Source organism: Ambystoma mexicanum, chromosome 2q, assembly GCF_040938575.1.
Source record: "Ambystoma mexicanum isolate Mex_15411 chromosome 2q, UKY_AmexF1_1, whole genome shotgun sequence".
Classification (NCBI taxonomy): domain Eukaryota; kingdom Metazoa; phylum Chordata; class Amphibia; order Caudata; family Ambystomatidae; genus Ambystoma; species Ambystoma mexicanum.
The window spans coordinates 1165689774-1165706982 of record NC_090924.1 but is presented as its reverse complement, the minus strand read 5'-3'; the positions used below and the strand labels follow the sequence as shown (position 1 = coordinate 1165706982).

The following is a 17209-nucleotide window of genomic DNA, read 5'->3' as shown; positions in this document are numbered from 1 at the left end:
AGCTCACAGCACCATTCTGTCTTCTGCGCATTGCACAGAACTGCTCTACGTCTAAACTCTGCAACCGTCCTAGCTTGCTGCAGCCTGCACCAGAGTTGGCTGAAGATAGCTCTCTTTGTTCGTGCCAGCAGAAATAGGAAGGATAGACACATACTTATACAAACACTGATATTTTCTCTCACATTTCTACCGCGTTAGTTCTTGTTTAGTGAACTATGAACTAATATGGCCCTTTGTGTTTAGCATTTCCCCTAAACTAGTGGGGTTTATAGTAAGGAGTGGAGAAAGCGCCAGAGCCAGTAAACATTTACTTTTAGTTATAAAGCTGTCCACCCTCAAACTGTACTCATATAGAAACTCAACTCACGTAGAAATGTTGGATTAAAAACTGTAGTTATTGTTATAATTGTTATGCATACTTTTCATTTATTTAAGACTGCATCTTTCTCTTGTTTGTTTCTTCAAAAATAAACACACAGAGATGTTCAAGCTGGATCCAATCTTTCATTTAATCGCCAGTTCTATGATGAGCATTGGTCGAAGCATCGTGTTGTCACCTGTTTGGACTGGTCTCTTCAGGTAAATATCACACACTGCACAAATGTATAAGAATGTGTAAGAATCTAACACAATAACTATTGATCATCCAAGCATCTTCTTCCAATGTGAAAATATGTCTACCGTTACGGTGGAACTAGCTATTTTTTTATATTTTTTTTTTACCTAGATATAAACACTCCTGTCGTTACCAATTCCAATACATACAACCGCTTTCAATATACCGCTAACCCATAACCTCTTTCCACTAAACATTTACCCCTTATCTATAACCCTTTTCCTCTGACTCCTCACCCCAAGCCCATAGTTCCTTACCTAACACCAGCCCCATATCTCTAACATAACCACCCACAACTAACTCTTTATTCAGCCTGTTTTCCCAGGAATGTCAATTCACCAAAATGCCAGGGACAACGGAAGTGACATCACACGCCTGATGACATCACAGGAAGTTACGTCATATGACCTTTGACCCAGGTGACATCTTATGAACTGACATTTAATCCCAATGCCATCACCTAAAATGACTGATGGGTGTAAAAACATAAGAAAGTTTACACTTCATAAAAAACCAAACCGGCACAGAAACAGACTGAAGACTTTTTGGATACCAAGCACATTTTCATTAGGGTGGTGCCTTGACATGCCATGAAGGGGGTCATGTTATGACAGAAGTATACCAAGTAAAACCAACATAGGCCAGTGGCACTGCCATGCATATGCCACTATAGCCTCATATAGCCATTTACTGACAATGTATGTCAATTATTGCTGTAAATGTCAGGATAAGTAATCATATGCCAAGTAAATCCCCACATTCACAAGTGCTGCCATAATACAGTACGGCTAATGTAGCCTCTGAGGACAAGGCCATATCATGTCTGTTTTAGCCTTACAGCCTAGGTATAGTCAAAATATAAAAATCACAGCTCTGTATATTCAGTTGCTTCTTTCATACACCAAGAGCATGCTCAAATGCCAGTAATGCCACCCAATGTGAGGTAATGCCGCGTTCCTGGTATGGGATAAAGTCAGAGAAATAGTCAACGGACACAAAACCTAACACACTGTAAAAGTAACAAAGAACCCTTTGACTTCTTTTTAGCAAAGAAAGACTTTAATCATAATGTCAAGTTTATAGAGGCAATTTCTATCGATCAAATGTTAATCCAAAAGTTCATAACAAACAAACTGAAAACAAACCCATGACACCTCAACGTGTTTCGATCCGAACATGGTTCATCATCAGGCATGCCAACAGGCTGACCCCACAGTGTTGTACTCTTACATGGCCCTGACCATAAATGCTGTTGGCCATATATTCCTGAGCTATATGGTCAGTGGCATATAAGGCTGAGTAGGCCTTGCTACTAGTCACACCTGTGACCTGCAGAACATACATAAATAACAGCCATGAGCACTTAACCCACTAAGTTATCAGACCAGGTAGTTCTTCTCAAGTGTTAATACCACATTTGGAAATGCATTGGCTCTGGTGGTTATGTGCCTAATTAACATAACATTTATATTCCTACTGATTCTAAGTACTGTAATGATGTCATGGCCTACTAGTAGACCTGATAATAGTAGTGCTATATTTTCTTTAAAAAGGACTAGAGGGAACAGGAGAGGGTGATGGGTAGATATTCTGATAAATGATTTTAAATGCACAATTGGGTAAACAGCATTATGTGTAGAAATTAGATAGCTCTGTGAGTTAAAAGCTAATCTCTGACATGTGCCAGCCTGCACTTTCCATGTTCATATTTCAGATGGGCTGAATCAGTCCTTCATCCTCCTAAGGTTGACACATTAAATACTATTGCATCTCATACTAATAACACCTATTTTTACGAACTCTATCAGTAGGTGTCACAGAGGCAGTGGCAAAGGTTGCAGGGGAGTCACCAGGGGTCATAGCTACGACCCATGGTGACCCCAAATGACGTCTGTGTGCTTACCCCTAGAATTGTTTCCTTATTATATAAACCCTTAGGTCGTGTCTCTAGCCACTAACCTGTTAACTCTCACACATTATCTGTCAGTCCTAACCTGTAGCATTTCCTTTTCTCTGAACTCTATGAAAATAAGTACTCTATGAAAATCTTTCTGAAAACATTATATTTGTTAAACTGCACTCACTGAACATTTCACTTGAGAATAACATTATCAACTAATTCTGTGGTGCCATAGAAAATAGTTTTCATGTGACAGTTTAGACAATGAACATTATTTCAATATTATACTTGAAGATGGATTGCATTAAAAATGTTTATTACATTCAGGATTAAAGTGCCCCAAAGGTCCCTGTTCCCTATATTTCTTCCATTCCAAGTAGAGCCAGCAGCATGTGGTCAACGTACCACTAAGAGCTTGCACGCCCAGTCTATACATTTGTATAACTATATTTAAATAGAAATACATATTGGTCTTAGAGCAAAATCTACATGCAGATAACATTTTAAAATGGAAGCCGATAAAAGACTGCAATTCAGTTACAGATTTTTATGTGGAATTGGAACATTAAGCAAGGTTAAGAATTATCCATACTTATATTGTGTGACTACAAGGAGCATATATTTTTAGAAAAAAAAGTTTTGGGGAATGAAATAAACACGTCACTAGAAGAATTAGAACTATAAATAAACAGATCATACATTCAAATAATTACTCACCAGTGGCCGTGAAGAAGCAACCACATTATGCGAGTACAACGGCATGAATAGTGTGAAACACGGGTATGCTCTAATGCATTTCTATTTTGTTCTAGATAAAGATACATTTCTATTTGTGTGAGATACACAGGGTTTCCTTACATTTATTTCCATTTTTGTTGGACATTTAGGTTGTGTATACCCTTTTTCTTATTTTGTCATTTGTCTGCTTAAATATTTAATTTGATAATAGTAGAGATGCAACCAAAGGATCATGCATATCTCTGGAAGGTGTTAATATAAATGTAAATCAATGATTTGTCACAGGTAATTTATATATTTTTATTGCATTTATAGAATTTATATTTCCAAGTTTATGCACTTCATTGTATGATTCAAACAGGTGGATTCCTCTTGGAATTGATCTTATTAAGTGAATGTATTGGCTCTAAATTGTTCAAATTGTTCATATGAATGAAGGCAGGTGGCGCCCACGGACATAATTGCAAGTGCTGGCATTTGCCACGTTTCGAAGGGGCTGGGGAGCGATAGCCTGCATAAAAAACTGATTAAGATGATGAATGCCAACCACCCACCACATGTGGATAGAGTAACCTTGGCTAGTCATTGCTGCGTACCAACTAGATTGGGAATGCTCCCTGGACCAGTCTTGAAGGGACGCACAAATGCCTGCCTGCCCCAAATACAGGCAGGTGTCACGTAGGTGGACGAAGCCAAACTTGGGTAAGGTTAAGATTGTGAGTGGATGCTATGTGTGAAAGGGACTGTGAGTATCGGACGGCCCAGATCAGGACAGAGACGCAGAGATGCTCTTGTACCCCATCTAGAGCGAATACGGAAATTCAGCGCCTCACTTCCTGACAGCAATGCCAACTAACCATTCCACTAACAGTTTCACCTCTCTGCATACACCTTTCAAACTCTAATCAAACACAACCACAAAACTACTACACAACAATCCGCACAAACTTTACTACATTGCAACAATGAAACAAACCACACATAGACTCGCACAACAGCACACCATGACTACCGACCGTAAACCACCCTAACCCCAGCCAACAGAACAACCGGGCTGAGACCCCCAACAGCACATCACTGCTCTCTTGCACTTTTCCAGCTTATTCCCACTAACTCACCCCCCTCTCCCTTTTTCAGAGCTTCCAGAGTGCCAGGGGACCTCTCCAGTGGTGATAGTGCACGGTACAAATATCCTTTAACATTAACATTAAGTATCTATAATATACGTTTTAAAACATGATTTATATTTCCCTTTATTTAATTTAGCTATTATCTAATATTAAAAGTAGAATTATTTTTAAAAAAAGAATGTAATGGCCCAGTGCTAATACCCTTGTTTTTGGTTTTATTCAAATAGGAAATCTTCTCTGCAATGGTAATGCAGATCTCTCAAGTTTCCCAGTTCCACATGTGAGACAGCAATGCCGCCCTATTTTCTTTGTGGAATGCTGGGACTTTAGGTTGGTTTTCCCCATGTTAAATATAGGACTACAAAACTCTTTTTCTCCCTAGATTCATCCTCTTTATATCATAGGGTAGGAGTGTTACCTTACCTAAACATATTTTTGGGCCAGTCTTTAAGCCAATGGAAGGTAAACATGAATTATTAGAAGTCATCATCTTTTTACCATCACTGTTTATACATCCAACAGTGGTGACAATACCACTAAATGTTGTGCCTCATATATGATATGATGTGGCATTTATGATATGATGTGGGATTTATAATGTGCCTCTACACAAGTGTTTCTAGGCGTGACAAGACAAGAGGGGGAAACAAAGGGAGGACAAGCAACGATCTTACTAGGCCTTGTGTCATTCAGATCGCAGAAGTGCGTGGAAGAGGGAAGAGGAGAAGTTCCAGGGGAGAGGGGAAGGGAGAAGTGCAGTTAATTCACAAGTGCAGCCAGTGGGTGGCTCATAGGTGCAGAGAGAAGGGACTGGAGAGTGACCAGTCCGCAGAGCAGTCAGGTGCATCAGCAGGGGAGAGGAAGAAAGAAAACAGAAGCAAAAAGGAAGGTCTTGGGTTACTTCCGGAACCGGAGGTGGTTCTGCTCAAGTTTGAGAGAGGCAAGGAGACTGTCCCAGCGGGAGGTCACAGCCGAGGAGATAGATCTGCCCCCAACTCTCTGCTTGGAGAAACTTCTGACCCTCAGAGAGTTGGAGGTGGATTAGCGGAAAGCTAGAGAAGGAAGATGCTTTGGAAGAGAACGTTGGAGGTAGAGCAGTCCCAGGCCCCAGAAAGCCTTGTGGACGATGCAGAGGGTCTTGAACTTGATCCTTGCAGCCACGGCGAGCCAGTGAAGAGATTCCAGAGCTGGAGAGATACGATCCCTGGGCTTGTGGCCAAGGACAAGTCTTGCAGTCTTGTTCTGGATAAGTTGTAAAGGTCGAAGAGTAGAGGCAGGAAGATTTAGAAAGAGGCTCTTGCAATAGTCCAGCCTAGAGAGGACCAGGGCTCTGGAGACAGTGAGCTTTTGTGGGAAAGTGAGAAAAGGAAGAATACCTTTGAAGAGGTGCAGCTGATAGTTTGACTTCTTAGAAACATCAGAGATGTGAGGAGAGAAGTTGTTACGCTCACTGGTATCCACGGGGCTGCCACACTATACTGGATGGAGGTCAAAGCGCGATCCCGGACCCCTCTCTGCTTGGGTATGTGCCAGACGTTGGGTAGTGCCTATAACAGGAGAATGGAGGGTTTAGATACGGGTTCTGTGATGGACGGACTCTCACCTCCCTCTGGTCCAAATACCCTCCCTTGGGGTTATTGCTCACCTTAGGTTTTTGTGCATTGAACTCTCTGTCCTGCGTCTCTGTGCAGGGGTGTGTGGTCGGTGCGGGCGTTCCGTGTACCTAGTTGCTTCACTGGTTTTTGTGCCCTTATGTCGGGTTCAGACCGGCTGTGATTCCAACTCTGCTTGCTGTCTTCCAGTTGAGTTATAATGTATTTTCCGTCTTTATTCTGTCTCTTTCTTTAACTCTGTTTTCTCTGTCTTCTCGGCGTCTTCCTCCACTACGCTGTTCCCTAGCAATGTCTCTTTTTGTTTTCACAGGGATGGTTGCAATCTCGGAGTTGCAGCGCTGATGGCAAAGACCACGGTGAGTTATTGATGCGTGCAGCGCTGTGCTGTTTATTGGTGTTAATTGCTAACCTGTGTTCCCTTCCCCTCTTTGTACAGGTTGCAATGATGTTCCAGAGTGATGAGCGATCGAAGCGCTGCTTGCCCAGGTAAGTGCTTTGTTAATGCTGACCTTGTTCCTTCTCCCTTGCAGGTTGCGGTGAAACCTGGAGATGGGCGAGGTAAGAGAAGCGCAGGGTGCTGCCAGGACTCGCTGCTTGCCCAGGTAAGAATTGCAATTAATGCTGTCTTTGTTTTTTTACCTTTGCAGGTTGCGGCAAACTCCGGAGATGCGTAAGGTAAGCGAAGCGCAGGATGGATTCAAGACCGGTTACTTCACAGGTATGTGTTCTTGCTCAATAATGCTGTTCTTGTTCTTCCAGGTTATTAATGCAATCCAGATGTAGGGCTCAGGATTGGGCCCCCGGAGAAGCAGATGAGCAGGAGCTGGACATGGTGAGCGATATGCTGCAGGAGTGCAGAATAGCGCGAAGCGTGTTCTGCTGTTTGGGTGTGGTTTAAATAGCTCAGGTAAAGTAGTTCCAGGCCAAGTAGTTCCAGGCCCAGCCACACCCAAAACACTAGACCTCCTGGCTTGGTTCTAAAGAACTGAGCTGTGCAATAGGAGTCCATGTTGGATTAAGGTCCAAAACTGGTATTGCTTTATTCCTGATAATGAGCCTGGCGCCAAAGTTGCCAGGACTGACTCCATGTATGTTCTAATGGAGTTTTAAAGTCCTTGCGGCCAGTGTGAAGGGCTTTAGCCCCACTGCTGCCAGGGGTCTGTCATACCTGAGGGGGTCAGGGGCATGGATCGTGACAAAGTAGAGGGTGGAGTCGAAGATGAGACAAAGGTTCTTAGCCTCACAGGAAGGAGCAGGAAGAGGGCCCAGAGTGAGCGGCCAGAGAGAGACAGAGGAAAGGAGGGAGCAGCTGTCCCAATGATTAGGATCTCAGTCTTACTGGCATTAAGGCAGAGATCATTGGTGGCACACCATTCCTGAATTGTGGCCAGCCAGTCTGGTATGAGAGAAGAAGCAAAGGTGGCTGAGAGGAGCCTGAAAGAGAGCATAGAGTCATCTGCATAACATTGAAAATTAGAGCATAAAGTAGCGATGCTGTGGGCAGGCAAGAGGTGCCAGGTAGTGGTTGAAGAGCCAGGGAGAGAGGTTAGACCCCTGGGGAATACCACAAGTGTAGAGAGAGAGAGAGAGAGAGAGAGAGAGAGAGAGAGAGAGAGAGAGAGAGAGAGAAAAGACCCCAGTTGGACCTAAGAAGGTCCGTCAGTGAGAGAGGAGGTCAACCAGGCCAGGGCCTGTTCAGTAATACCAAGGTTGTTGCATAGGCGATTCAGCAGGATGGCATGGTTGACTGACAAAAGCAGAGGATAGATTGAAGAGAATGAGGACAAAAGGGAGATTAGAGTCAAGATTGGAGAGCAAGTCTTCACAAGTGTTCAGGAGAGCAGTTTCTGTTCTTCTGGCAGCTCTGAAGCCAGACTGGTGGTTATGGAGGCAACCAACAGACTCGGTATGTAGATTAAGCTGGGAGATGGCCAGCTTTTCCAAGATTTTGCCCAGGAAAGGAGTGATGGAGATTGGGTAATAGTTAGCCGGAGAGGAAGGATCAGCCGAGGGCTTCTTTAGAAGGGGGTGCACAAGGCAGTGCTTAAGGGGGAGGGGAAAGTTCCAGTGGCAAAGGAGTGATTGCAGAAATCACCCATGGCTGGAGCAAGGGTTCTTGATGACCCGTGGAGAACCTGCTTTGATGAGACTTTCATAGATCAGAATTGTCTAGAAACATCATCAGCGGTGAACAGGGCAAAGGAGGAGAAAGGAGGAGGAGAGACAGTCTCAGACCAGCTAGGAGTGGTAGAGGAGGAGGAAGAGGAGGTAGAGGTAGAGAGGGTGGATAGGATGTCCTGAGTTTTAGTAGTGAAATGAAATGCCAAGTCTGTGCCGAGGGCCTGGGAGCGAAGAGGAGAGGTAGAGACTGCAGCAGGATTGGCCAGCTCCTTGCAGATTTTTTAAAGTTTGGCCGAGTTGTTAGATGCCGCAGAGATGCAGGGTTGGATGTAGGCTCTCTTCTTAGAGAGGACAGAGTGTCTGTACTGCGTTTGGAGCAGGTGGCATTCTAGTTTGTCAGGAGGTGCACCCAATGCCCTCCACTTCCTCTGGTGAGGTCAGAATCATACAAAGAGTTTCACTTGGATTTGAGCTTCAAGTGGATGAAGGTTAGAGAGGGCTGTGTCAGGCTGTGAGTTAGCCAAAGATGCAGGAGGAGGGAAAAAAGTAGCAGCAAAAGCTCCAACTGACACACGCTTCATGGGTCGGATGACCGAGAAGGTCGGTGGCAGTGCTGGAGCTGGCTTGACTTGCGGGGAAGAGAGAGAGAGGTGGGAAGAAAGGAGAAAGTGATCACTCCAAGAGAGAAGAGCGATGAGTGGGTTAGAGAAGGGGGTTCTGAGGAGATCAGAACATCCAGGGTGTGCCCTTCAGAGTGAGTCGGGCCAGAGGGAAGAATAGAAAGAGAGAGAGAATCGCACGGGTTGTGAAAGAGTCCTGTTGAAGAGCTGGTAGCAGGAAAAGTTGAGAAGTAGAGGCAAGGAGCAAGGAGGAAAGGTCAGCCCACTAAGAGAGTAAGAGGGCCACCTGGCCAGGTGGCCTGTAGATAATGGCCACAGTGAGAGAGATAGGCCAGGAGAGATAGAGAGCCTACAGACAAGGCATTCAAAGGAGGAGTAGTGCTGCATTGGAATGATAAAATCAGGGATCCACTCTGGGAAAATCAAGGATACACCCCCACCAGGATGACTGGTTCTGGGTTTGGAGAAGATCTTGTAGCTATCGGGAAGAAGAGTGTCGAAACTTGTGACAGAGCTGGCTGTGAACCAAGTCGTGGTGAGGCTGAGTACATCCAAATCAAGCTCTTCCTGGAGGTGGCAGATGTCAGAGGCGTGTTTGACAGCTAAACAAGAGTTGAGAGTAGCGATTTGGAGCACGTTGCCAGATTTGAAGGACTTCCGGGGAGGTGTACAGGTCAGAGGTACACCATGCAGAAGTGTTGGAGGTGCCCGAGGACGGAAGGAGGAGGAAGGAAGAGAAGGCAGGGTAGTCAGAGAGGGAGAAGAGAGTGCTAGAGGGGTGGCATAGGGGGAGGCAACAGGGTTGCCAGAGAAGCAGCGGGGGTGCAAAAGAGGTGGCAGAGGAAGAAGGCGGCAGAAGAGCCAGAGAGGGGTAAGAAGGGATAGCAGAAGAGGAAAGGAAGTTGATAAGACACGGGAAACAGCTATCAATGAGGCAGAGATTGGTCTGAGTAACCTGGACCAAGACAGTGCCATTTAATTAGACATAAATGATGGTCGAAGAGGAGTGGAAGAGGCCCTGGAGGGCCCACCCACCGGATGCCACCATTAATGAGAGAAGAGGAAAAAAGGAGAGAGAACAGAGACCATATGGGGGGGGCGGTCCATAGGCCTGGAAAGGGAACGACAAAGAGTATGTCGGTAAGGGTCTGTCTGCAGGAAGCACTGGTATAGGTATAATATGCCCTCTTAGGTCATCAATGCAAGGTGACCTTTGTTGCAGCCCCCATGAAGAAGCAGCCTCACTCAGAGGTAGGCTGAAACATTCCACAGCCTGGATTTACCAGGACTATGTCTTGACACCAAGTCGTAAAGTTAATGTCACAAATTTAAAGTAAACATTAATTTATATTTTAGGCTGTTCTGCTTAAATGTCTTTCTATTTAGTTGCACAATATTTTATGTTTATGGTACATCCTTAATATTTCTTCAAAAGTGATGATTGACTTTGCTCCTAAATGTAATTAAAATGATGTATATATACATATGAATAAAAAGGAGAGAGGAGTAGTCCTTGACTACATATCAAAACACATGGATGTTTTATTTGACATGAAAATAGAGGATGTATAGTTTTGGGAGTTTGTGTGGTGTATTTTCTATCACAAAATATATACATTTTAGCTGCCATGGGGATGGAGAAATATAATCACATTGTAATTTCTTCAGAAAAACAAGGATATTTAGGGTAGAGTTAGCAAGGAGCTATATAACCGATAAAAGTAATGATCAATATTTTAATGGATTGAAAATTGTGAAAGTGTGGGCCAAGCACTTCTGCAGAACAAACTCTTCTTCTGAAGCAAATAAATCTGAAATTTAAGGAATCATGCAATTGTATTATACAATAACTCAGAAGAATGGAAGATAACTAAACATACAGTTGCTCTGTGAAAACAAAAAGAAGATATCGAGGCTGAGTACCCCAAAAGGAAATACACCAAACACAGGTTACAAAGGAAAATACAAAGATCTTTATTTTATACTGAACAGTTTCAAAGGACAAAGCAACAGATAGCTATCGGCCCTCAGTACAACACAGCGAACTCCTCTTGGTTCGGTGTGCTCAGTGAGTGGGACTGTACATTAGAATAGTTGTGCCTTTTATGCAGTCCAAAACATTATGTTCAACCCACCTACAAGTCAATACAAGTTAATACATCACAGATCTAGGGTTCATGCCGAGTTCATACATCTATACATTTAGGGTTTACTTTTAATACATTCACTAACAAGTCACAATGGCAACAGTATGTCTTAGGATTTCTCGTTAAGCCTTCTCATACATTTCTGTACAATATAGTTAACCAAGTGTTCACATTTCAGTATTTGAACATATTGTGTTTAACATGTGTTCGCGGATTAGCTTCGTTGGCGCAGGTAATCCTCTACACACAGGTCAACGAAGGACAAGGTCTCAGTTCATGACCCTAACATGTGGCCTGCAGGCAAGTTATATATTAGTTTGTACACAGAGGTGAAGACGGCCATGTTTCTTTCGGAATGACACTGTCCACCATCTTAGAACACAGGGTGACTTTAGAGGGAGAATCTAAAATGGCGGATAGACCTAAAATGGCGGTTTGCACTGATCTAAGGTCAAGACCTTGCAACACGGATTTCTCTGCAAGTGGCTTATAAGCAGCTTGGCGTAGGCCAATATACATATATTCATACAGTATAGGAGGCACAATATGATTTTCCGTTCAACAAACCCTCCTTTTGGCCTATGCCAAGCTCTAAACTACTTCTGATCACTTTACTAACGACTCCACGTCTCAACATCCATACACCCTTAATCACTGTCAGAAATATCGATTGCCATTAGATCGGTTATCAGAATTTCCTTCAACACATACTCTTTGGAGTTCTTATCTGGGGCGTATACCTTGTGTCCTATTGTACTTATCGCCTGTGCGCAACATCCCCCTAGCATCAAACATATACTAGGTAAACACTGTATACAGCAACAAAGGAACAACAGAATTCCTAAAATGATCAGTAAGACCGAAAGTACCTTCCAACCCCAAGATCGCAAGAAGTCCCAGAACCAAGCACTAAGATCCCAGTTTCCCTCTGGAACATGCACTTCTGAACTAAGGACGTGCAGATTCTGTATTGCCATCCGGTTCTGAAGTGCTACCAATCTTATTGCTTTCTGTTCTAACGTCATATTATAGAGTATGGGCCTCATTACGAGGTGGGCGCAAAGGGATTACCGGCACCGGTAAGGACAGCGGTGCCGGTAATCCCTTTGCGCCCTATTCCGAGTTCCCTTAGCGGGTCCCTCCCTTAACGCCCCGCAAAAGGATACCTGGGTCAATAACGGTACCGCAATTTGGGGTAGCGTTATTGCCGCCTTCCCCCTTCCCATTGAGCCCTATGGGGGCTCAAATGGGAATGGGGAATGGCTCTGGTGAATGGGGAATTACTGGTCCCGCCGACCTCAGACTGGACCGGTAATTACTCCCTTCACCAGACCGGAGTCTGACTGATTTTGGAGGAAGCCATGGCGCTAATAGCGCCATGGCTACCTCCAAACTCAGAATGAGGCCCTATGTCTGTGGTCCGGTTGATGGTTCTCTCCAGTACTCTCGCTAGTCTCCTGATGTCTTCTGAGTTCGTTATTTGTGCCCAAAATGGCACGAAGGATTTTGCTACATCTCCCAAAACCTGTGCTGGAGTGTCACCATTCTCGTCCCGCTGTGGACGAGCCTTTGAAACCTCTTCAGTACTAGCTATGAATACCCCAGGTAACAGGATCCCTAAATAACAAGTTCCCTGCCAATTCCTGGGTAACCATGGAAATGCTACATTACTGCAAAAAAAGTAGACAGATTTGCCTACATACAAAGGTCTGTCTTCCCCAGTCAAATTCGCAACGTTAGCGCAATCTCTAAAATTTCCCATTGCCTGAGTACCATTCCTCTGTATGCAGAAATAAACTGAATCGGGGCCATGGTTAACAGTGTAAGAAGGAGGCATGGCATCCTTATTGCCTATAGGAGCAATTTTGAAAGAGATCAAAGATTGAAAAGGATGAAACAATCCATCAGAAGGCCTAATAGAAGCAACGTTGAGCTTGCTCCTATTCGCGAAAAGCGGGCAGCCCAGGGGCGTAAGAACACGTTTCTCAAAACTATTCAAATTAGTACCATCAAAGTTCCCCGAGATGCTATCGTTCCATTGGCCAAGGAACAGTGCTCTAAGAGAAGCATAACAAGCAGTTGTCAAAGGTAATGGATGAATATACCAACCTAGCCCCTTATCCCCGTGTTGCGGTAAATGCGAACAGACCCAACAGTGGGACTTATTAAAAATGGCCTGTGTAGCATTCATGATGAGTAATAATGTATTATTGTAGTATATCTGTCTATGCTGAGAGTCTCTAGGAGATTTAGGTGTCGATTCATGGAATTAATGTGCGCCGAAAATTCCCGCACAGAGGTGCCAAAATGTGCGATTCGCAGTAAAAGTGCGAAAATCGCAGTGCAAGTGCGAAAATCGCATGGAAACCAGCGCACATCGATTCATGGAAGGCCGTGCGCGAGAAAAATATCGGATGTGCGCTGAAAAAGTGCGCGGCGCATGCCGGCGCACAGGATATCTAACGGCGTTCGTCACGGCCACAGCGAAATCGCACATACCGCGGCGCACACAACAAAAGTAGGCGGAACACGGGGCGGAACACTCGGAATGGGGAACAACTCGTCAAAATGTGGGCGTCACGGGGGAAGTACAGGAGGCAAGTGCGCGGAACGCCCACACGCTCGCCTACAACAAGTATTCATGGAATCCAATAGGGCAAACCAGCGCACGGTCAAACCAGCGCACAGGCCCAAACACGTCCGCCACAAGAAAGCAGGCGGTAGTGTCCCTGCCCCTGAAATAAATGTGCGCCAAAATGTGCGCCAACAAAAAGCACCTATATACAGCTACGATGAATGTCACATACTGTGGCCCTCTAAGACAAATGATGTGCAAAGGGGTACGCGACAAACACGGACACCCGCTGTGTGAAAAATAGCATGTGCGTGCATCCTGTGCTGCGCGGAAAGTCCCACACGTGATTTACCTGGGTACGTGTATTCCGGGGTGCGCGGGAAGTCCCACACGCGATTGGCTGGGTACATGTATTCCGGTGTGCGCAGGAAATTCCACATGCGAATTGCCTGGGTCCGTGTATTCCGGGGTGCGCGGAAAGTCCCACATGCGAATTGGCTGGGTCCATGTATTCCGGATTGCGTGGGAAGTCCCACACGCGATTGGCCTGGGTACGTGTATTCCGGGGTGCGCGGGAAGTTCCACACGCTCATTCTGCAGGGTACGTGTATTCCGGGGTGCGTGTGAAGTTCCACACGCTAATTCTGCAGGGTACGTGGATTCAGGGGAGCGCGGGAAGTTCCAGACGCTAATCCTGCAGGGTATGTGTATTCCGGGTGCGCGTGAAGTTCCACATGCTAATTCTGCAGGGTACATGGATTCCGGGTGCGCAGGAAGTTCCACACGCAATTTCAGCAGGGTACGTGTATTTCGGGGGTGCCGGGTAGTACTACACGTGAATTGACCGAGTGGGTCCTCCCAGGTGTTCCCTCTACACCCTCCACGGCCCCTGCAGGCAGCCCACCCCACAGGGGACTACCCTGTACCCCTGCTCATGTCCCGCAGGCAGCCCATCCACCATGGCCATGCCCCCCAGCCAACCCACATGTCACCTTGCACTACTGATCACCAACGCATGTCCCCCTGCACCCCCACCCCCCAGCATCCAGGGGCACCCTCCGCCAGGCCCCCACACATGTCTCCCATCACCCCCACCCCCCAGCAGTCAGGGGCACCCTCTACCAGGCCCCCACTCATGTCCCCCTGCACCCCACCCCCCAGCAGCCAGGGTCACCCTCCACCAGGCTCCCACTCATGTCCCCCTGCACCCCCACCCGCCAGCATCCAGGGGCACCCTCCACCAGGCCCCCACACATGTCCAACTCATGTCCCCATGCACCCCCACCCCCCCCAGCATCCAGGGGCACCCTCCACCAGGCCCCCACACATGTCTCCCACCACCCCCACCCCCAGCAGTCAGGGGCAGCCTCCACCAGGCCCCCTCTCATGTCCAACTCATGTCCCCCTGCACCCCCACCCACCAGCATCCAGGGGCACCCTCCACCAGGCCCCCACTCATGTCCCCCTGCACCCCCACCCACCAGCATCCAGGGGAACCCTGCACCAGGCCACCACACATGTCTCCCATCACCCCCACCCCCCAGCAGTGCAGGGCACCCTCCACCAGGCCCCCACTCATGTCCCCCTGCACCCCCACCCCCCAGCATCCAGGGGCACCCTCCGGCCCCCACTCATGTCCCCCTGCACCCCCACCCACCAGCATCCAGGGGCACCCTCCACCAGGACCCCACACATGTCCAACTCATGTCCCCCTGCACCCCCACCCACCAGCATCCAGGGGCACCCTCCACCAGGCCCCCAAACATGTCTCCCACCAACCCCACCCCCAGCAGTCAAGGGCACCCTCCACCAGGCCCCCACTCATGTCCAACTCATGTCCCCCAGCACCCCCACCCACCAGCATCCAGGGGCACCCTCCACCAGGCCCCCACACATGTCTCCCACCATCCCCACCCCCCAGCAGTCAGGGGCACCCTCCACCAGGCCCCCACACATGTCCCCCTGCACCCCCACCCACCAGCATACAGGGGCACCCTCCACCAGGCCCCCACACACGTCTCCCACCACCCCCACCCCCCAGCAGTCAGGGGCAGCCTCCACCTGGCCCCCACTCATGTCCAACTCATGTCCCCCTGCACCCCCACCCACCAGCAGTCAGGGGCACCCTCCACCAGGCCCCCACACATGTCTCCCTGCACCCCCACCCCCTAGCAGTCAGGGGCACCCTCCACCAGGCCCCCACTCATGTCCCCCTGCACCCCCACCCACCAGCATCCAGGGGCACCCCCACCAGGCCCCCACACATGTCTCCCATCACCCCCACCCCCCAGCAGTCAGGGGCACCCTCCACCAGGCCCGCACTCATGTCCAACTCATGTCCCCCTGCACCCCCACCCCTCAGCAGTCAGGGGCACCCTCCACCAGGCCCCCACACATGTCTCCCATCACCCCCACCCCCCAGCATCCAGGGGCACCCTCCACCAGGCCCCCACTCATGTCCCCCTGCACCCCCACCCCCCAGCAGCCAGGGACACCCTCCACCAGGCCCACACTCATGTCCCCCTGCACCCCCACCCACCAGCATCCAGGGGCACCCTCCACCAGGTCCCCACACCTATCTCCCATCACCCCCAACCCCCAGCAGTGCAGGGCACCCTCCACCAGGCCCCCACTCATGTCCCCCTGCACCCCCACCCCCCAGCAGCCAGGGGCACCCTCCACCAGGCCCCCACTCATGTCCCCCTGCACCCCCATCCACCAGCATCGAGGGGCACCCTCCACCAGGCCCCCACTCATGTCTCCCATCACCCCCACCCCCCAGCAGTGCAGGGCACCCTCCACCAGGCCCCCACCCATGTCTCCCATCACCCCTACCCCCCAGCATCCAGGGGCACCCTCCACCAGGCCCCCACTCATGTCTCCCATCACCCCCACCCCCCAGCATCCAGGGGCACCCTCCACCAAGCCCCCACTCATGTCTCCCATCACCCCCACCCCCAGCATCCAGGGGCACCCTCCACCAGGCCCCCACTCATGTCCAGCTCATGTCTCCCAGCAGCCCCACCCCCCAGCAGTGCAGGGCACCCTCCACCAGGCCCCCAGATATGTTCCCCACCACTCCACCCCCCAGCTGTCCAGGGCACCCTCCACCAGGCCCCCACTCATGTCTCCCAGCACCCCCACCCCCCAGCATCCAGGGGCACCCTCCACCAGGCCCCCACTCATGTCCCCCTGCACCCCACCCCCCAGCAACCAGGGGCACCCTCCACCAGGCCCCCACACATGTCTCCCATCACCCCCACCCCCCAGCAGTCAGGGGCGCCCTCCACCAGGCCCCCACTCATGTCCCCCTGCACCCCCACCCACCAGCATCCAGGGGCACCCTCCACCAGGCCCCCACACATGTCTCCCACCACCCCCACCCCCCAGCAGTCAGGGGCACCCTCCACCAGGCCCCCACTCATGTCCCCCTGCACCCCCACCCCCCAGCAGCTAGGGGCACCCTCCACCAGGCCCCCACTCATGTCCCCCTGCACCCCCACCCCCCAGCAGCCAGGGGCACCCTCCACAAGGCCCCCACACATGTCCAACTCATGTCCTCCTGCACCCCACCCCTTAATGTACTGCACTTCTTGGCCACTGGATCATTTCAGCGGACAAGTGCCATAGTGGGTGGGGTGTCACAGGCCACGCAGTCACACTGCCTACACCAGGTCTTGAACATCATCACTGCACGCCCATCAGTCCGCAGGCACATATACCATCCCTGGACACCTGCAGAAAGGCAG

General features: G+C 49.0%; 1 protein-coding gene across 4 annotated transcripts in view; it reads left to right on the top strand.

The window, feature by feature from the left end:
* The window catches only part of DYNC1I1 (dynein cytoplasmic 1 intermediate chain 1), a 2709604-nt gene that overhangs the window by 1718875 nt on the left and 973520 nt on the right, over positions 1-17209 (top strand). For all 4 annotated transcript variants that reach the window (XM_069648550.1, XM_069648548.1, XM_069648551.1 and 1 more), the window contains one exon: positions 480-579. In XM_069648550.1, coding sequence (XP_069504651.1) covers positions 480-579 — 100 coding nt within the window. The remainder of the gene's footprint in view (positions 1-479; positions 580-17209) is intronic.